The following is a 22,632-nucleotide window of genomic DNA, read 5'->3' as shown; positions in this document are numbered from 1 at the left end:
AAGAGAGAATCTGGTTTTAGTTGAAAAGACCTTTTTTTTTCCCATAAAACAGTGTGACTACCCATTCATAATATTTTATATCCTTTAAATCAACATTGTTACAACTTTTATAAATTCTTCTTTTGTTTCATCTGTGTTTGATTAAAGACAAATGACTGATAGATACCACCTTTATCATATTTGGCCTTTTTTGAGTAAGATAAGTAAAACAGAACTTTTTCAGCCTTATTTCCCTTGTGGTCTAAGATTTATTAAAAAGGAACATCATTAAGCCAGAGATCTTATGATAAGTGCAGTCTTCTGTCCCAGATTTTTAGCTAACTGCAATGAAGTCTTTACTGAAGAGATTAATACAATTGAGTGTGTGGTTCTGATTACTGTGATGACCTTTGATGAGCTGCCTTGTCTTCCTAAAGAATGTGTTAAGAGACTTTTTCAAAGTGAAATAGTGAGGAGAAGTAGAGTTACAAAAGAGGAGCTTGCCACTATGTATTTATCTAACACTTTAATATCTTTCAGTAGTTTCATAAAAATAAATGTTTGAGTGCTTAGTTTAAGAAGTGGATATAAGCCTGGTAAGGGTAAGTCAGTAGATTTGAAAATGTAGCGCTGGTTTGAAGGACCTCATTCTTGAACTGAACACAAATATTTAATATGCTGAACTCAAGAAATGTAATGCAAGGCATTGTGGGAGATATGCATTAGCTTCTTCATTTCAAGTGGAACCAAAGACAAAAATACCGAAATTATTTGAGAGAGTATTTTACATATTTCTGACTTCCCACAAACTAGGGAGCACTAGAACAGGAGCTTTTCTGAGCTTTACAGCTTGCCGCTTTTCCAGCTGCATATGCTTTACCCTACCTCATGTTTAGGCAATTCCAATGCTCTGGAAAAATCGTCAGTACAAAAATCAGTAAAAATAGAACAATGTGAGAAAACTTTCTAAATGAAAAACAGTGATACAGAAAGGGACTTCTATTGCTATGTGTGCTTGTAGCATAAAAGCAATGAATGGGAAAAAAATATTATATTGGTTGGGGTGAAATTTTACATGAAAGAAAATCTTCACCTTGATAAATTACAGGTGGAGAACTGCCTTGCTATAAGTCTTGACCTATCAGCTGTCAACTTAGATCAGCTGTCTGTGGTTTTCCCATTAGCAAATCCAGTTCCTTTTCATCTTGCTGTGCCAGTCCTCGGTGGGCAGCCCTTTTTAAGGTCCCTGCTGCAGTGCAGTGGGAATCCTTGTTTATCGGTGTGGCTAAGTTATCTTTGTGTGAAAATAAAGGCACAAACTGGTTTTGGTACAAAACTGTGTTGCATGCTGCCCTGGAAGTTGGAGAGCAAGGTGAGAAAATTTCTCTAAGTGTAAAGGAATGCAGTGTCTTAACAAAGATGGATCCTCAGATTCTTGCCCTGTTCGGAGAAGCCCTTGAGCATGTGGTGGGTCACCTTGTGTTCTCTTTGGCCTGCCCCTAGCTAGCCAGCTAGCTTCTTGTTTTAAAACAATGCCAGTATGTGTTGCCTCTTTCCCAAGTGCCAACTTAGAAGGTTTTGGAGGAGGCTGCTCTGTGGTGTGGGGTTTGTGATGGGGGTCATGGAAGGGAGCTGGAGGTAGTGCTAGGGGATATTGGGGAGGAACATGAAAGCTGCACTGGCTCTGCAGCAAGCAAGAGAGGAGAGAAGGGGCATGAGTCAACATTTATTTAATGGCTTAGTAGTAGGTCTTATTGTCTTAGTACTTTGTTGAAGTTTCAGGAAAGGGAAGAAGATGGCTGCCTGTGAAGGGTAATCCATGAATTCTATTGAATTTCTCTTTATGGCTTTTGCAGAACAAATAGAAATGTAATGCCATATGGCTTCAGTAATGGCAGCACTGATTTTGCCTGGTGCTGATGAATTTCAGCAGTAGTTACCAGCACCACATTAGTCATTCCATCATACCAATCATTCCCACTTTTATTGGTTTGTTCAAATCAGCTTGTGTTTGTCTTGGAGTAAATAATGTATGGTTGTTTTAGCAAGGACTGTGCTCATGCCAGGTTTTTTGTACAGTACTGCATGCAGTCATACATCTTAAAAGGAAGAAATTACTAATTACTTTGATTCTTAATTGCAATTCTTTACTATCTACTGATTCTATGTACTTTTGGATGTATTCTGTAATTCCAGTTCATAGTCTAAAGCTTTTAATTCAATCACCTTTGGAAACTAAAGACACGCTTGGTAGCAGACACTACATTAACTGAACATTAAGATGCTCTTACTACAGGAAATTTCAAATCAAGCAAGGGAACTGTAGAGTGGCTTCCTATTACCCTATCACAGGAGGACAATGACTTTCTGTAGAGTGATTGCAGTGCATATGTAATATTCTAATAATTAGAGAAAAGCTTTGTGATTTGACTTCTCACAATGTCTGATAAGCCAAGAACAAAAATATTTCATATGTATTACATTTCCTTTCAATGTTATACTTAAACTACTCACTAGAAGACTAGCCTTGTGACATACTGTAGTTAATAAGTTTTCCATGCTGTCAAAAGTAATAATATTAGTGTGCCATTCAGTTAAACTAATTTTATTTTGTGCACTGGCCTGCATAGACGTGAGTGACATTTAGAAATATGATCAGGCAGGAGCTGAGGAGAAGCCAAGTGGCAAAACAGAGGGACATGCAATCATTAAAGCAGAGCAGCCAGCTGCAAGCATTTGTGGGTAGGCAAAAAGTTATGGAAAACCAGGCCACGACGTTCAGCCACATATGATTCTTTTCATTCATTCCTTCTTTGCTCATTTATTTAACAAATTCATTTTCTTCTTGTTTCATTAAAAACTTGGAATGTTTGGCAGCACGGTCTCTTGTCTGGAAATCAAAGAGAGGAGTTTGACTAGTCTTTGATTTCAGCTGCCTTCGACCACAGCACTTCTCGTTTTGCAAGAGGCACCTGATTGTGATGCTTTTAAACTGATGACTGTGAAGTGTCATTTTTCTACTAATAATAACAGTGTTTTCTCCTTCTGTTTTCTCTGCTTTTTAGAAAGCAGTAATTGAAATAGTCTTTCTAAATAGTTAAAAAATGTAATAAGTGGACTAAAAGGAGGAAACTGACAAAACCTAGTTTGTTAATTTTTTAATAATATTGGTTCATTCAAATTTATTGCCCAAATTGCTTTCAAGTCCAATTTGCCATTATGTTGGGGAATATTACATAGTTATGGCAGTTAAAAGAAATGCAATCCACTGCTTCTTTATATCTACTGCAGTAAGAGGACAGAGATGTGTCACGAATTTCTGTTTCAAGTAGTACTGTTCGGAGGGGGCTGGGGGAAAGAAGGAGAAATAAGTAGATTTTTTTCTTTCCAGAGAAAGATCCTGATAGGTCTGTTCATTTTAAGCAAAGGTAAAAAATAGTGCTGGCAAAAAAAAGGTTGTATCACAAAGAGTCAGAGTAGGACTGTGGTAGGGAAATCAGTCAAAAGCAATATGCAATTAAACCCTTTCTTCTGACTCTTTCTCACTTATACTTTATAGCGTGTAGGCACAGACTACATGCCTACAGATACCACCTTCCAATACCTTTAATGAATTCCCTTCATTTGAAAGAGTATTCTGTCTGCCCTAGAACTTCTCCCTTTTAAAATTGCCTCATGAGCCTTTACTGTCTGCCCTAGAACTTCTCCCTTTTAAAATTGCCTCATGAGCATCTACTGTCTGCCCTAGAACTTCTCCCTTTTAAAATTGCCTCATGGACCTTTACTTCTATTTCTGTTTTCTCTTTGCCTAATATCAGTCTCCTCCTTTTCATATCTTCTTTCGCCTGTTGTCACTGTTAGTCTCTTTTCTACAGATCCAAAGTGAGCCCTATGGATCTTTGCCTTGAGAATTCAGTTTCTTCCAAGGTCTCATGCTATAACCTATTTCACTTTCCTGATTGATTTATGTGTTAGGTGTCTTGTAACTGCACTTGTATTATCAGGGGCTTCCTTTTGGGGCCAAGTGTGCACATGTGAAGAGAGTGTAATCTGTGAAGACTCTTCTAAAAGAAAAAGTTAGTAAAAGCAAACAGGAGAGACTTTTGATCAGACGTTCTGTACTTCCATTTTGTAAGACAAAACACGACTGATGACAGAGTAAGGAATCGTGCAGTAGGGCACTTGTCTGTTCATATTTTATTGTTTTAAAATAGTTTCTTTAAAATTGCAGTAGGTGCAATCATGAAGATGGTTCTGGCCTCTCTCCAGAGGCTTTTAGCACTCATTTACTTCCAGCTTGGCTTCTGTGTTCATGGACATGAAATTTTTTCAGACAGAAAAGGAATTACTCTGCTTGTCAGATTAATGTATAGCTGTCAAAGCCCTTAGGTTTATATTGACTGGATGTATAGATAACATTTTGCAAGTCTGAAACAGGTACTTCTGCAATAAGCCTTTTGTCTGAAAGGGTTGGGAGAGCTCTGCCTCCCCTCTCTGCTTTTGTTATTTCATCCCAAAAGTAGTGCACAGATTTGGGGTACAGTGGTACTTGGTGTGCATACATATTCATGTGATAGTCTCCAACGTGCCATAAGGGCTGACATGTTAGCTCCAGCTTTTCTTCCCCTTCCTTATCTTTCCCTGCTGCACCATCTATTTCTAGCCTGCTTCTACAAACTGAGGACTAGGAGTTTCTTGCTCACTTCCCACTCCTTTGCCTAATTGTGGCAGAATCATCTTCATATTGTGGGGTCATCTCAACCCTGATTTGCAAATATAAGAGGAAAAGATTCTTTCTTTCCTGATTATACCTATTGCAGGTTTGAGATGCTCTGCTTTGTTCCTCATTCATGTATTTATCAAAAATTCAGTGTCTTTGAAACTAGTAATGTCAGACAGCTGTGTTAGCAATAAAATTTCATGTTTACTGGTTTGTTGGGCACCCTTTTTTTTTTTCTTGATTGCCCTTCCCCAGTGTGATCCCTGTTTGCTCTATGGGTGGAGGGACAATGCTTTCATAATTCTAAATCCCAGCTATGTATAGAGGTTGCTAATTCTACCCACTTGCTACTTTGGCTTAATTGAAGTTGGGACCAGTCTATGTCATCAATTTCTGCAACCATGTGGTTCTGTCACTGGTATTGTTGTGGCACCTTTTGAGGCTTAGTGTAATCATGCCTTACATGCCAAGAAAAGGAATTTGATGGATTCAAGATCTCCGTGTGCAGACAGCATGTGGTGGCTTAAAAATTGTATGAAGTCCATCAGTGTGGGAATTGGGATTAGAGATTCTGTCATTACGGTTTACCTGGGTTTCCTGAATTTGGAAAACACAAATTTAGCTCATAACCCACAGTTATGCTGTCCCTGTTTTCTCCACAGAGTTTTAAAACATTTTGGTAGCTATGAAAACTTAACAGTGAACATTACAAGCTTCCACTGTAAATATTGATTAGGGTAAGATGGTATTATCTGGAGTCTTTGCCCATAAATCACATCATTTTGTGTTTCTCTCAGGCTTACGCAAATATTCACAATCAAAACCAGGTACCAAAGTTGGAAACCAGCCCCACTGTGTTTATATTCTTCCTATACTGATTGTTTTTGAGTCTTACATCCAATTAGGGGGAAACATATGGTGCTGTGACTTCTTATTTTGGTATTGTTTTACTAAGAGAACTGCAAGCATCAACTCTCTCATACTATCTTCCACAAAAATGTAGAGAATGTTTACATTAATGACATAGATATGTCTGTTAGAGATTCTGCAGTACAAATGAGAGTAATCTGCACAAATAGCATTTTTCTCTGTAGCTCATTAGGAAAGTGTCCTGTCGAGGCAAACATGATTGCCTCAAGTAGGAGAAGAAGGACAAAACAGGCAGGAGCCACTTAAGAGTCATTTCTAAAAAGTCCAGGTTCTAAACAGGACTAAAAATAGCCTTTCCTAAGTTGAAGAAGTGTTATCAGCATTGTCTCTGTCATTTATGTTCTGCTCCATTGCATCCTCTTTAAAAGTAATGAAGTTATGAAGTTGCTTAGATGGAGAGAATCTTTTGATTGGTGTATAAGCATTATACATGGATAGGTTAATGACTATGAAACTCCCAGCTGGAAGTTTCTAACACTAACTTAGAGTTTCCATCAGAGATCAAAGTAATTTACTAACATAAATTATTTATACAAAGGGCTGAAAGAAATTAATAATAACAATAAGGCATCTCCATGGGCTAATCACCATACCAGCAGCACTCATCTGTACCGTGTAGCCCTGCAGGAGTTTGTAATTATCTCCTGCAAACCACACCTCTAGTAATTGGGTTTTTTAGTTTCATTGCAGTGCTGCCACTTCCAGTGCTTTGCCTGACAAATACTTCTTGAGTTTTTAAGGAAAAAAAAAGTATTGCTGTCATGCAAAGAGAAAAGGTTACAAGTACAAGAAGTTGTAGAAACGCAGTTGATAAAGATTTTTATACCAACAAAAGAAGTGCTAAACCTGATTCTGGAGGCATTTAATGAGGTGCCTACATTTTTACTTCAGGTTATTCACTGGAATTAGCCCATCATCTGCTGCCATTGCCCATGGCTTCCTGGTGATCTATGGAAAACTGGCTGTTTGCGTGATTCTGCCTTCTTTGTGTTTCCTGCAGCTAAAATTACATTAAAAGAGGCTAAAAAAGCATTAAATGCCCTCTTAAAATTACTCTTCTGTATAGACAATTACAGTATTTGCACAGAAGCATAACATGATTGCAAACAGAAATGCTGGTGAGAGGTGATGGTCTCCGTGGCAATAGCTGTTGAGTGTGCAGTACTTCCTTCAGCTACTGCTGATGCACTCAGATCAGAAGCAACAATCCTAACACTATTTTATGCTTTCTAACCACACTCTTGTCTCAACACGAGATGTAAAAAAAAAAAGCCACCAAACAAATTGAAAAAAAGAAAAAAACAACTAAAAATTGAAACGAACAAAAGCTAAAAAAGCCCTTACAAATATCCACTGAAAGGAACAATTAGAAGCATGGTATTGATTTAAAAGGGGACAAAAGTTCCTATGCTGCTACAATTAAAGCTCTGCCTAATGAATCTGGAAATGAGGCAGAGCCCTTGAATATTGGGTGATACGTAGGTACAGAGATCTCTAAGGTGGGGGGACTAAAATATGAAAATATATACCTCATTTCAGTCTTTGGAGAGCCCCATGAATCCACAGGCAAATTTAAGCCAACTCTACAATGTAATAGAGCAGTGACTGTGAAGAACACCAGTTGGCTGGGTGTCCTGTGATCATGATAACACAAATCAATAAGCAATTGATTTCTTTTGTTCTGAACAACCTGCAAGTGATAGATCAACTTCACTGTTACCCTATCCAATATGGACTTGAAAAACCAAATGTCAGGTGAACAGGAGCATGTATTGCTGTCACTGTGCCATTCAAAGCTCAGCTAAAGCCAGGCATGAGCTATGCAGGTTGCATGGCTGAAATCTGTATTTTCGTTATCTGAATCTGTGCTGGGATTTAGGACAGGATATGCAGTCAGGCAGGAATAGTAAATTCTTTCATGCCAATACAGTCCATGTTCTGAAAGACATCTAGGGTTGTTCTAGATATGAGTAATTTTTTTAAATATTTTTGTCAGTCCTTTTGAACAAGGTGATAATGTCATTCTAGCCCTTCTGGGTCAGATAGAGGTCTCTTCCCCAACTACTCACTTTGCAACCTGAAGAGTCCTAATCTGCTTAGATGTTCCTTCCGCAGAAACTGTGTCATATCCTTGCTTATTCCTGCTGCTTTTCTTGGAATCTGTCCCAATTCTACCACATCCTTTTGAGGTGAGGAGGACTCCATGAGTTTTCAAGATACTGGCACAAGTGCATCCTGACAGCATTATTTTTATCCAGTACAGATTTAACATCACGAGCTATTTGTTTGTTCTGTCTAAGCGTTTCTTAACTACATGTAACTATGCTTGTTCTATATGTTTCCTGACCACTGGTGGTTGCTGAGACGATGTCTGGCAGGGAACTGTCTATTACTATACCTGGATTTCAGTCCCAACTTGAAATAATCAGTTGAGAATCTGTCACATTATAGGTTAAGTCCTTTGCACATGGACTGTCTATTCTGTAGGAAATATCCACTGCATCCATGAACATGTGAGCAAGTTGCTGTCAGTTGTGTCTAGCAAAACACTGGAAGCAAAAAGATATGATCATAAAAATGTACTTTATACTCTACTATCAGAATAAATTGTGGAAGTAGACATATGCCATAAGAACTAATGCCTTTGAAAGAGAAGCGTGGCTGTCTGAAATTTTTTATTGGTCTGCATGGTGTAAGCTCATCCTTCTTGTCTCAAAAACATCCTTGTTAGCCCCTGTAGAGATACCATGGGCCTTGAAGCAAAGGAGGAAAGCAGCTTGGATCATCCAACTCATCATTTATAAGCAATATCCTCCCTCTCTCATCTGCAAGTTCCTATCTCTTATTCATCCTTTTAAAACAAAGTTCCTGTAATTCTGAACATCATTCAGCTTTTCCCTCTTTGCCAGGACTGTTAGGAAAATATTAAGCGATAAATTGCAAAAGGCTGCATTTGGCAGGATCTCAGATGATGGGCTGGAAGGCAAAACCAAATCCTTCCAGCTATTCCTTATGTGAGGAGGGATGTACTGTGTCCTTTCATGGTCTCTATCTGCCTGGCTTTTTTCTCTTCCAACAGACAGGAGACAAGTCTTTTTTTATACTGCATATTTTGTACTTTGTGGATTTTTTTATACTTTCTGCTTTTGTGGCAAAGTGTGACAAGAAAGATCCATATTACTGTTTCTCAGCAAACAGCCTAGTAGCTGTGTGTGCATGTTTCCTAACAGATTTCCACTGAAATGCAGCCTGAAGAAAAAAAAAAAAAACTGGCTTAGTTTAAAGAGCAAACAATATTTGTTTGCTACCTATTGTCAGGGGTGAAATTGTGAAAAGTATCACTTACTTTCTGGCCAGCACATATCTTGTCATTTGGTTGTATACAGGATAGTTGCTGGAACAGACTTGAGGTTATCAAGGATTGAATCTGGACAATTTGTGGTGGTTTTCTATTGTTCATTTGAAAGTTTTCTTTAGCAGTACAAGTCGGACATGTAATCCTGCTAATTTTCTGCGGGGCTTTCAAAACTGCATTTTTCTAAAGGTAAAAAAAATCATTAAAGTAAAACATCCTGTCTTGTTTGCCTTCACAGCAAGAGAAGCTGGGTGATATCTGCTTCTCCCTCCGTTATGTGCCTACTGCTGGCAAGCTGACTGTCGTCATTCTGGAGGCAAAGAACCTGAAGAAGATGGATGTTGGTGGACTATCAGGTATGTGTGTGAAAATCTCCTTGAAGATTTTGCAGGTTGTAAAGGCAGAAAATCAACTAGTTTTCTGTTGGAGGTCAAATTGGCTGAGAAGGTAAGGGCTGTAGCTCCCTGTCTGAAAGATGTGGTTTTATGTTTTCTTGAAAGTTAGAACATGACTGAGTATATCAGAATTAATTGTAGCTTAAAAAAAAAATCACAAGACACTGCATTCCACTCCAAGACAAGGTCTGAAGTGTTACACGATCAGATGACAGTGCAAGTTCTCTGTGCTTTCCTTCTCTCCTGTTGCCTAGAGATAAATACAGGCTATTCAGGCAGAGAAAAAAAATCTGACTACAATTCCTGTTGTCTGTTTAATCTCACAAAATGTGAGCATTTCACTGCATTGTTGCAGATAATAGGTAATAGAGGAACTCGCCACAGGTTGCCATGCTGACTGCTGTTTGAGGTGCCAGGAAGGTTGTTTCTGCATTTGAAGGGCTCAGGTGTGATTGCTTGCACGTGCAGAGTTAGAGGCGCTCTGCATTTGTGTGCACGGCAGAAATCGAAATGCCAGTCTTGTGTGTGTGTGGTAGGCAGTGAGGCTGATACATCCAGGGGCTCAGTAGCTGCCAGCAGCCCTGGCAGCCTTTGCATGGGCTGAGGCTGTGCACGCTGGGGGTGACAGGGTGTGTGCCACCTCTGAGGGACGCACCTGCGCTGCGTCGCAGCAACCTGCTGCAGCTCCCTGTAGGCTTCTGTTCTCTGCTGCATCTGGAATTTGGACACAAATTACTGCATAAATTGCCAATTAGTTGAGACCAAATTAAATAACAAGGTGCTTTATAAGGTGAGGTCTTTTCAGGAGAATTGTGGGTTTTGTGCCTTCTGTTTAGAAGAAACAGTTGCTACCCACCATTGAGAATGAGGCTATTTCCAGGACTGAAAACTTTTACAGCTGCCACTAACACATAGATGATGTAATTTCTCAATTTGATTTAGTAAGTGACAAGAAAAAAGTGTTTTGCTCTTACTTTTTTATAATCTTAGCACAAGGTAATAGCTGTATGCAAAATAAACAGAAATGGGAACTTATTAAAAGCAACTGTGAAGGTTTTATTTACCACTCTTGATGAATAACTGGAAGACCTTGCTATAGTGTGGGGAAGCTAAGTCTTCTATCAATAACTAGTTATTTTTTGGTTTTTGTTTTACTTGCATCTGAAGTCATCCTTTGCACAGCAATAGACAAAAAAGTGAAGGACATACAAGTGTTGTTGCAGTCATTACTCAGTAAAGTCTGGCATTTTCTTGTCCACAATGGACACTCGATTAAGACACACCACTAATAGTTTCCCTAACACTCATAATGAACAAATTGCAAATTAATGTTCATAAGCACATTTACTCCTAATGGTTTCCTAATGAAAGATTAGATTCTCATAATGACAAAGCGTGGGGATTTTTGACTGAAGGTTAGCTCTGACAGCCAGAGCATCTATATCCTTTTCCAAACTTTGTGAGAAATGTGATAGGTAATGGGTACTCAGCTTATAAGAAACCAAAGAGAGGGGCAGGGGAAGCACTAATGAACTCAAGAGCAACAAACTTCAGATGGAAAATACAGTACATTTTGTTGGAAATAACTGTGAGGACATGAATGGACTTAATCTCCTCTATGTTCTGAGCCACATAGAGAACATTTAAATTTCTAGGGCAAGAGAGGTTTTGTTCTCTGTTTTTAGGGCCATGCCAAACCTGAAACATCATGTTCTCTTGGAGACAAACAAACCCAATGGGATACCATAGTTGTAGCAGGAATTCAAAAGTCACTGACAGTGATAAGTGGCAGTTAGTATGGTATTCCTGGGGTAGTAATTATAGATGAAATAATGTTAGTTTAAAGTAGATCCAGTATCTTTCATTAGGGAATTTATCTTTTGAATAAATTATGCAGGAAGAACTTTGGAAATCAAGCTGAGATTCTGTTGTTATTATTCACACTAAATATTACCTACTCTCTAAGTGCTAACGAAGGTGACAGAGTTTTATCTTGATTGGCAAATATTTCTCCCTAGTTTTGTTACTTTCTGTAGATACTAAGATGTCTTTTCATATTATAAAAATGAAAATTTAGCATGACAGTGAAGGTGGAAAAGGTTAACAATCAAATGAGAACTCAAACTGAATGTTACCTATACATTCAACAGCACCATTAACAAGGGGTGAAAATGCTAGCTGACACCGATGGGGAAAACAAATCTTAGCAATTTGTCAGAAATAGGCAAAAAATACCTTGTTGTTGTTGTTGTTGTTTTGAATTTGGGATATATATTTTAGTTATTCTTTCCTATTTTTGAGAAGATGCTGGAAAAGCAGAATGCAGACATTTGGAAAGGGTTCTGTTTTTCTCTTGCACCCATCTTTTATGTCTCTGTGAAATTTACCTGCCTCGCAGAGAGAAGGAGCAGAGGCTCCTGCAGAGGAAACGCTGACAAGCATTCACAGCACAGTGGTGGGCAGCTTTGTGGCTTCCTTGTGGCTGCTTCTCTCCACATCTCAAGTATTACTGATGCTATACCAGTAAATATCTGCTATACCTTTGCACCTCAACAGTGTTTCAGGTTTCAGTATTTACATTATCTTTAGCTCCAGTCACTGTGGCTCAGTAGTCATCTGAACTTCTACCATTCTACATAAATTTATTAAATCCATAATTGTGGTCAATTTGGCTTAAAAACATGCTTGATTTTATTTTTATTATGTACATTTATGTTATGCAGATGGAGAGAGCCCTGTTACAAAAGTACCCAAAGCAAGAGAGATTGAAGTATATTGAGAGCATTACCTTTCCTAGCATTTTTACAGGGCCTCAGCTGGTAAACCTTAATCCTTCTAGTCAGCATCTATGTCATACTTAATGGTTACTACAGTTGCTTAAAAAAAAAAAAAAAAAACCTTTATAAAAGCATTTATCACCAGCATTTTCATAGATTTCATTAGCAGTCAAAAGCCAAGCATAAATTACTTTGGAAACAGAAAATAAAAGACAACAAACTAATCATCAAATTCATTAGACTTACTGTAGCAAAACCATATCACCCATCTGAGTAATAAACTCCCAGGTCTTAAACTTAATTTCAACATCAGGCTGTGACTAGGGCAAACCTTGGCTTAAACAATGGAACTATTTAGCCTGAGCTCATCAAGTCACTGCAACAAGTGGAAATTACTTATTCTGGTGAGCAAGGGCCTCTGGCAAGCTATTATGCATATTCTAAAATGGCATTGTAATTATTTAAATTATATTGAAATGCATTGCTAATGAATCTGACATCTGGAAGGTGATAGGTTGGAATTAAGGATACAAAGCAATTATTTCTTTTATCTGAACTTGGTGGTCTTGGGTGGCTTTATAAGCATACTTCACCTAAAATGTCTATGAGATTTAGAAGCTTAGGTCTTAGAGGAAATCTAGACTCCCAAGTTAGTCCATTGCTTTTGTTTTGTTTCAATTTCATTTAGGTGATTTGCAGAATTGGAAGATTTCAAAACCAGTTTGTGGTTTAATCTCTCCAAACAGTCCTTAGAGACATAATCCAGGTAATTCCTTGATAAGGGCATAATGCAGCTCACCAGTGCCATTCAGTTCACAATGGTTGTCTGTTAGTTATGGTACTTCAATAGGTTTATGATCCCTTCTGCTTCAGAAAAGGACAGGAATTATCTGCAGCTCCTCTATGAGATATTCATCTAAATCAAAGTAATACTGATTTCAGATACAGATTTAAATAAGTATGGAACTTTATTCTGAATTCATTTTAATCTTATTTGTAGTTGTAATTTTAACTTAATTTTTAAAGTGAAATTGATTGTGTAACCCTCAGTGCACTTGAGTAGTAGCTAAATGTGGTCTGTGGGATAAATGTGGTACTTCTTTGTACTACATGGGAAAATATGAAACACATACACATGTTTTTACAAGCAGTTCTATAGTTTCCATCTATTTAGCCATACCCTCCATTTGTATTCAGTTTTGTTCCTAACATAAAATAAAAACTTTCATTTCATCTTCCATCAGATTTCTCTGCTTTGACTATGCCAGTTGTTGAAGTGAATGACATGAATACCTTGAAAAGCATTTTTCCCTCTAAACCTTTCAGGAGTGGCTGGGGCTGGCTCTTAAACAGTGTTGTTATAAGGTGTTTGGCCACTCAGGCCCTTCAGCTTAAGTGCCTTATTTTGGTTTTTTAAGAATTTCAGTGGCTCTGTATATTATGGTGAAATACTGGTTTGTATCAAGAAGTCAGCCTTTAGTAGGTGTAAGCGTTAATGCATCTTGTCATCTTTTCAGGATTAATTTCAGTCTGGTTTATTCCTTCTAAAAATCTTTGAAAGGTAATGTGATTTTGTTCTTTTTGTATTATTTTAGTACGCTTAGCTTTTAGTGAGTATATTTACCAGGAATGTATCCTAAAAGCAAGCAATACACTCTTCCCTTATGTCCTCAGCACTGCTGCCTCTCACCACTCCCCAGTTTCTATGGGGAATAGATGCCCTAGCTGGCATGGGCTCAGATATTGAGTTTGGGAATTGTTGCCAAGTAACAGATACTGTAGCAGACCCTAAATTGCACTATTTAGTGCAAATTAATGCTTAGAAAGAACTGCAAGGAGAATAGGATTGTCATTGGATCCATGTGCTCTTCCTTCTGCAGAAAGCTGCAGATAGAGTTGTGAAAAGAAAGCAGCCCATAATCGTGCCCATTATGTGTGGAAGCTTATCTCAGCATTTATGAGTTATAAATAGAAAATACACAGCACCCCTTTGTGTCTGCCAAGTAAATACTCTGAACAGTCTCTGGGGACCAAATGGTTCCCTAGCAGGAATACAGCTAGTTTTCTACAATTCAAAAGATTGCATTCACATTCAAGAGGCTTGGTTCAATGTCTTAGTTAAAAGAATTGAGAAATTAAAAATTATTTAGAGACCAGCTCTTTGAAGACCAAGTGAATGCTTACTATGCAGTCAGGGCATTCACTTTAATAACTTCATGAAAACATAAGAAACCTTAAAAGCTGGCTAACATGAGTGCAATGTTGTGGGAAAAGAAATACACCCTTAATGTCAGAGTCTTGCTATAAGCCCTATTGTAAGCATAACTCAGCAAGTATTAAGGGAAGAGAAAACAGCCTTATTAAAAGGTGAAAGTAAAAATAAACAAGCCACCACCACAGCTGTATTTTCAACTAGCCTAGTCCTAAGGAATCCAGCAGAGATCAGTACCAACAAATATATGTAAGTTCTCTAGTTAGTGTGGAGGATTTCTACATCATCTAACACGTCACACTCTCGACTGCACCAGCAGAACTTGCAGCAGCAGATGCTGCAGCCGCGCTCTCACGCTCGCAAAGCGGTCACACAGCATTGCAGCAAATTCACTGTGGGTCCTGCAGTGGTGATGGCGTCTGTCAGCAAATCTCCATCACATCAAAACCTTTCTCTCCCAACTGAAAGAACATTCTTGTTGGTGGCATCTTCCATAGCACTGGGCAGTAGGTGGACAGTTGCCTGAAGTGGTCCTTCCTCAATAGTTGAGGTATTAGGGAGTTGTTTCTTTTAATCCCAACTCATCAAGCCTTGGACATCAAGCCATCTTCTTCCTCAATTTAAAAGCTGAAGAAGGAAGTGCCAAAATCAACATATGTTCCAGAGTACAATGTATTCATCATGGAAGGTATGCTAAAGGATACACAGACTCTCATATTTCAGGCCATTTTGGAAAGTCTTAAGAGAAAATTTTCAGGTAACTGACCGTTTTGTAGTGAGTCCACAATTTCCACTGCATCTTATGCTACAACTATTGCACCCAGCAATAAATTGTATTAGATGAACAGTCAAATTTGTTGATTTGTACAAAGAAGCACAGTCAAATTGTTCTGCTCTTTTTTTTACTATGAGGAAAACAAGACCATTCTTTCTGAGGGTCAGAGAGTTGTACTAAACCTGTGGATGTTGCTGTAAGAAACCTTAGGGCAATCACTGTGCTGAAAAAGTGCCTTGGCTCAATAGCTGTATGAATAGCTTCTTAATTTGAGAAAGGTAAGGTTATTTCATGCAGACACTGACCAAAGGTACAGGTGGTCAGCACCCAGCTGGCTTGACTCTGCCAGTCAATAATCATCATTTTCTGGCATTTCTATTGATTTCCTCCTACTTCCCTTCCCCAAAATATGAAGACTTCTTATTCTTTTATTTTAATAGCCACAACTAAACAATGCATTTTGTGTTTGTATGCCTGTTTCTTCCTGATTAAATTATAGTAAGTTTTTATTTGGTTGTGCAGTCCCAAAGCAAGTGTAAAAATGTGTGTGTTAATTGTCTCATTTTCATATAAGTAATTAATGCTTTAGGTCTTCAAGTTCCTCAAGAATTTCATAGTAATGTGAGTGGCTGTAAAATGGATGTAGAAATACTGTAGATAGATGCTAGAATCCTCAGGGAAATTAGTCAGTTCTCTTACAAGTAAATTTAATTTCTTTTTACTCTGAAAATTGCAGCCTACTTTTTTTTAATGGGCTTTAAGAAAAAGAATAGAAACTAAAAAAGGAAAATATCTTTTTCATCTTTATAAATACATTTTAGATAAGTGCAGAGAAAGCAAGGAAGGTATAAATGAGGCTATTTCCTTTTGACAACAGTGTAAAATCATAAAGGTTTTTAAGACAGTATGATCAGTGTTTTGTTAGCACTATTGATGCAGTTGAGATTTGCTGAAGTTTGTGGCATTGTCTGAAGAACTAGGAACAGTTTTAAAGTTTTTACATTACTTTAAGTCCCACATGCATCTTTTGTTTGTTTAATCCTATGTGGGTAGAAAAATTATTAGTTTTGCAGTTGCTTCTTATAGACCTCCTGCCTCTGTTTCCAGTGTGTAACTCCTTTATGTGCACGTCAGTGGAAAGAAATATTTCACAAATTAGACCCTTGATCCCAGATTATTCCTGAAAGGAGCAGGGCTTGTATACTAAGAAGGGAACTGCACACTTTCCCTGGTACACTGCTGAAAATGTCTATGACAATGGAAAATTATGTGCTTCAGCATAAGAAGAGAGAGAAGAAAACAGGTGTTTGTAGATCTTGGTGGAAATCATTACTTTCAAATCTGTTTGCACATTTGGCACATGAAGGTCTCCAATGGCAGCTGCAAGATGCTATTTGGCAAAATGAAAAAGAAGCTTTCCCCTTGCCAGTTCCAAAGTTTATTTTCCAAAACCTAACTAAAGGTGAAAGTCAAGTCCTGCCCTTTCTTCTATTGATGCAGTGCCCCAAAAAGATCCCATTACCCCTCTTGAGGTAACAGAAGTGATGTAAAATCTTTTTGCTGAGATTGGGATGCCACGATTCAGTTTTTTCATTGTGCCTTTTGTCTCTCTGAGTAGAGTGATATGAATCTCAATGGGGTTCTCTTTCCAAATATTCCATTCCTCACTCTCACTTCCATGATGCCATCAATGAGGTAGGAAGGCCAGCATTTGAGCCCTGTCTTTTCCCTTCCAGCACAAGTCATGCTGCTTTAGAGCCACTTTGTTCTATTTGAGACAGTCATGGGCTGGGGGGGCAGTTTGATTAACTGGAGATCACCTACCCACAAGGTGAAAAAGCAAAGCCCAGAAATGCCACTTTTCCCCAGTAAAGAAGGAATTATGTGGATGGAAGTGAAAATTATCTGGGTTTTATTCCTGGCTGTTGCTTTTTTTTTTTTTGTCTATTTGTTGATTAGCTGTGGAAGTCAACACAGTCCTCATGTGGTTTGTCTTTAGCATAATTAACATATATGTGTCACTTGTCTGAAATCTGCAGGTGAGTTGAAGGGGAAAGTAAGGCTGGGCATGAATGAGGGATCTACACAAGTAAGCCCTTCATTTAGATACTGATTTAAGACAGCTGAGGTGCTAAACAATTACTTTACAAAGCTGAAGAGAGGAATGTGGTGGGGTTCTTTAAACTTCCTTAACTGTGTGATTAGTTTTGAAGCCAAAACTGGGTTTTCTTCCTCTGTTATACCAGCCCTGTTGACAGGATGGAGCTGGCTGTGTTTCTCTCAGCTCATGCACCTATCACCAATATAATGAAATAGTAAAATTAGTAATATGGAGGGAACAACTCCTGACATTTTGTGGTTATTAGTGCAGTGATTCTAGTCCTCTCGTGTTTATGAAGTTATCTTTTTTCTGTCTTCTTGGTGAATATGCTATTGCTCATTTCCCACATGAATGCCTTTCAATTCTGCTCAGCTGTCTTCAAGTTTACAAATAGCAACATTTTTTACTGTATTTAAATCAAAGTAATTTCTGTGCAGGGGCTTCTCGCTGCATCCCATTAAATCAGATGTTAATGAAAAAGTTACTCAATAATAAAATATATCATTCTAGTTAAGGAAAGACAAAAACAAAGATGAGATAACACCTGTCCAGCATATTTACTGACAGACAAAACCTTCTTTATTTGACTGCAATCTTCAGATGTTATGTAATACAATTGACCAATGTGGAATGATTAATATATAGAAATTTTCTTACCAAATATGCCTAAAAAAAACTGTCATAAAAAAATCCCATCCACTGCAAAGGTCCTCTGTTTTCTACCTGTTTTGTGTGAGCAGAACACAGAATTTTTAAGAGCTGATTTTGAGAATTTCATCACAATGTGATCTCTCATGTCTGAGTTTGTCATAAATCAAATAGAGATAGAGATATAAATTTTAAACCTATGCATTATCTAATAAAAGCTATGCATGATCTTATAGTGGCAGGTCCAAAATTTAACTCCTGTCCTATAAGTATGAGCATTTTGGGATCCAAATGTAATCTCTGCAGCTCAGCAGCATCTTTGTAGGAGCATCTTCAAGTCAGAGAAGGAAGGGGTTCTGTTTCATCCCAGCTATCAAGCCCAATTCCCGGGCTCTCCTTCTCCAGACTCCCAGTGGTATCACAGAACACTTTACATCTACAGGTCTGCAGGTTAAATCCACCTTTCCAGGGAAGTGAATATGATAATGTCCTGATTGAGCCCTAGTGAGAAAAAAGCATTTTAAATTCTTTTTGAGCCTCTTCAGAAGTCTTTGCAGCACACCTGGCTCCGGGGCCAGTCTCATTCCAGCGCTGTTGTGGGGGGATGCATTCCTGCAGTAAGTCCCAGGAAGCAGAACTTCAGTACTCAGCTGTATCCCCTGCTTCCTATCAGCAAACCATCACATGCTTATCAACATCTGAGGGATGCTAAAAGTAGCGATTGTGAGAGCTTGCAACAAAATGGGTCTTTTGAGTTCAGAAGCCCTGACTATGTGGGATGTGAAGAAATGCTTATGTAAGGATGTAACAGCATCAGCAAGTCTTGTGCTGCAAATTGTTTCAGCTGGTTGGAAGCTAAGTTAATTCAGGCTGCTCCCTCATGGATAAAAAAAATAATGGGGCAAAATATTTCATTTCAAACAAGTGCACATCTGTCTAGAAATAAGGTGTTTAGGATCTGGATCTGGAAAGCTGTGGGAGCAAAGGTGTTTCTGAGAGATGTTTCACTGAGGCTAAGCAAGCTTAAAGGGTTTTGGGCCAAGCTGCTTGTTGGATGGTGGTGGAAATCAGGGACTGGCTTAGCTGTTCCTGGAGATTATTTGCATTGCCCCACTGCTGAGGAACATCTGCTTCAGGAAGTCACTGTCTGGATTCTGGTCAGGAAACCAGCACTTGATAAGAATAATCTTTTCATCTGATGCTCTGCTCAGTTTTTGTGTCTGGTGGTCCCTGTGGCACAGCAAGTGAGTGATTTCCTACATTGATTGAGTTCTTTGACATGAATTAGTCAAGAAATAGACTCAAGTATGAGATAGATGTTGCTTTTGTCTAATCTGGGGATTGACTGCATTTCTTTGATCAAGGTTTAGTTCTTCACACAACAAAATGAAGTAGTGTAAGAGAATCCACAACAATGCATTGACAGTCATTTGTTTATAAATGAAATTACTCAGACAAGCACATCTTTCACATATACCAGTGCACACTTTCCTTTGTGTAACTAATACATCTGTGATGTAATGAAATACCCATTTTTGTTGAGCCTAGGTATTATGGTCCTCATCTTCAGCTTCCACGAGGTAGCAGAGGATATGACTTGATTACTTTTCAGCCTTGAGGGAAGTTTTGCACTTGTAGAATATTCTATTACATTAAGAGCTGGCAAAAGCCCAAGGACAGCAGTAGTCCTCTGGTAATTTCAAATACAGTGATCAATGGAATTATAAAGCATGATTTCCATTAATTTCAGAGTGTGACTGGGTATTCTGATGTCTAATAAAATATCTGCTTCACCTGAAACTTTTTTCCACAATTTGAACATCCATAGTATCTCTTTCTCATGTCTATTTTCTGGTGTGTAATAGGAGGTGAGACCATTGTGGAGCTTTCACCTCATACAGAGATTCTTAGTAGGCTTTCTGTATTCCATCTGGCTGCCTGCTTTCAGAAAACTTACAGGAATTTAATGTCTTCAAGAGGCCTGTGATCCTGGTCAATGTGCTAAAAAGATATGGAAAGGGGGCAGTCAGTCACCAGGCTGGTAATTGCACTCAAAGAACACAAAATTATTACCTACACTGTGTTTCCTTGGGAACGAAGGAAAGAAAATGTATTTTATTGCAAATCCAGTGACAAACATGCTTTGATTCATATTTAAATCTATTCTCATTTTCCTGTCATATGTTGAGGTTTCTTTTTCTTTTTGATCTCTGTATAAAGGAAATTAATTTTTTTTAATCTAGATAGCTGCTCCAATCATTCCAATAATCTAAATCACTCCATTACTCCCTCACCAACTCTGAATATCTTCAGCTATACCCTGATTTTAGAAACCAGGTTTTTTCTGTATTGGTTCCCAGCATCTTTCTTCAGCAAAGAGAGTGGTCTCCAAGCATTTTGTTGTTGTGTAAGGTTTGCTTTATGCAGAGCATTTGGAGGATAAGCATTTTGGCTTTTCTTGTTTACATTCTGCTTGGTGTATTTTCTCTTTGTTTACAATTCCAGCCCACTTGAATCCTGATAGGTTTAATGGAAGACAGGCATCAGACAGTTGCTGCCTGACCCATCCAGCATACACATCTCTTGCTTTCAGAACAGCCCAGTCATTTTTCACTGGTACTTTGAGGTGCATTCAAATCTGCCTTGGCATCTGTCCAGCCTTGCATAATATCAAGCAGAGAACATCCTGTCTGAGACAACAGATTGTTAGTTCAATTATATTCCTGAAATTGAGTTAAAATTCCGTGAAAGAGGCTTCAAAATTGAAGGACCCTATGGGAATGTTGTGAGGTTTTTGTTCATTTGACATACAGCAATCAGGCATACTAAATAAGATGCATTGTATAAGTGCATGTTTTGTGTGTTTTTTATATCTGTTTATGTTGTATTTGATAACAGAGTGAAGTAAGTAAATTGATAGCACTGGCATCTATAGATAAAACAAAGGTCTTGTGCTAAGCTTGATAAGGAAAGTGGAGGAGCTTGGACTTGTCTAAAATACTGGCAACAAATTTTTATTATAACCAGAAAGAAGGACTCTGAGCTGCTTCTGAATATGATTAATGACAATTCCTCATTAATAGTGACCAAATTTTATGTTACTGACCAGGGTTTCTGAAGTGTGATGCAGTAATTAAATAATCCATCAGTACCTGTAGGTCAGACTCAGTTACAAGCACTCAGGACCACTGCTGCTCTTACTGGACTGAGAAGTATATTTTTCTAATCAGGATTGTGTCTGGCATATTGAAAAGACTGGTAGCCTTTCTGTAACTCATTTGAGTCAGTTTTTTTAGTAAAGGGAAGGTGGTGCAGTTTTTTGGCAGAGATCCAAGCATCCATATGGTACAATAGTGTTCTGTATTAATTCTAGTGTTGTTTCATTGAAAGATAGCATTCTGGTCAGATGCAAAATGTTCATGCCCAGTTTTGTATTTTTACCCTTGTTTTCCTCTATTGATTTTTATTTATTCTCAGAAGCACAAAGGCCAGCTTCTCCATCTGCCAGTTTTATCTCTCCTCATACACTGAGTGTTTATTTTCCTTCTTGTTTCTCAAATTGCGTACATATCTGAAGAACTGAAAACTGGCTGTAACACATGAAGTTAGATTCTCCCATTTCCCAACATTCCAGTAAGGCATATTTTCAGATTGCCTGAAGAATTTCCATTAGGTGAAGTTTCTGGTTTATTATTTTGGATGCTCTAATGCTTTTTTGTTTAAGCATTTCATGGCCACATAATTAGTGAAGGCTTTGGCTATTTCTGGAGTGCTCTGTGTTGACTGGATATTTGGTCTGCTTGTGCATAAATGAATGTCACCTTTTTGCTCCTAGAAAACAAGACACTACCTATCACTGTGGGTTTTATTTCTTGTCAACAATTTCTATGTGAATTTTATATGGGGGTACTAATCTAGTTTGAATAGCACATATTCCTAAGTGATCTGCAAGCCACAGTAAAGAGAAAAAATGCAGCAATTAGTGTCTCACAAACTAATCAGAAGAAATAAGGCATAGAAGAAACAGTATATCACTTAATGACTTCATCATATTTGCATGATAAAGATACTGGGCAAGATGAGAAAAATCCCTAAATAATGACAGCAAAAAGTATTTGAGAGAAATCGCATGCTGTTTACCAAGAAGGCAAAAATTTGGGGTTCATAAAAGAGGCAAAGAGTTGCCATCACTGCATCACCAAAGACTCGGCACACTAAGACAGTTTAAACAATGTCACATAAAACAGAAACCACGGTAGAAAAGCATACACTAAATCCACATACAGCTTGCATTTTCAGCTCCTAAGTCCTCCTTCAGTAGACTGAAGCATTAAAGTTGGTTCAACTGCATATTTACATCAGCAGCAAATGCTGATATCAGCCCTCCAGTTCTAGTGTTGTAGCCATGAAGCTCAGTAGATAACATACTAATCAATTAAAGGCAATGAAGGGTAAGACGGGACTTACCAAAAAGAGCAAAAACTTCAGCTATTATTTTTATTTCAGATAAGGACAATGCATGAATTTAAACTCTGGTGGGTGACAGGACTTCAGCTTAGATATGTATGTTTGAAAATCCCATCATACTTGGGCTTTTAAAGGCATTTTAAACTATACTTTTATCAACTTCTCCCGGTTCAGTCAGAAAGACCATAATTTCATCAATCAGTAGTTCAGGGCCAAATTTTAATAAACTGAATGGCAGAAGGTTGGTGCCCCAGTTACATCTAAACTCTTTTG

At 38.1% G+C, this 22,632-nt stretch overlaps 1 protein-coding gene across 4 annotated transcripts in view; it reads left to right on the top strand.

Annotated features, from left to right (window-relative positions):
- The window catches only part of SYT1 (synaptotagmin 1), a 333,690-nt gene that overhangs the window by 273,491 nt on the left and 37,567 nt on the right, over positions 1-22,632 (top strand). For all 4 annotated transcript variants that reach the window (XM_058022090.1, XM_058022088.1, XM_058022086.1 and 1 more), the window contains one exon: positions 9,223-9,340. In XM_058022090.1, coding sequence (XP_057878073.1) covers positions 9,223-9,340 — 118 coding nt within the window. The remainder of the gene's footprint in view (positions 1-9,222; positions 9,341-22,632) is intronic.

The sequence above is a fragment of the Melospiza georgiana genome, chromosome 4, assembly GCF_028018845.1.
Source record: "Melospiza georgiana isolate bMelGeo1 chromosome 4, bMelGeo1.pri, whole genome shotgun sequence".
NCBI classification, from domain to species: domain Eukaryota; kingdom Metazoa; phylum Chordata; class Aves; order Passeriformes; family Passerellidae; genus Melospiza; species Melospiza georgiana.
Note: the sequence above shows the minus strand (reverse complement) of the source record. Positions and strands in the feature narration are given on the sequence as shown.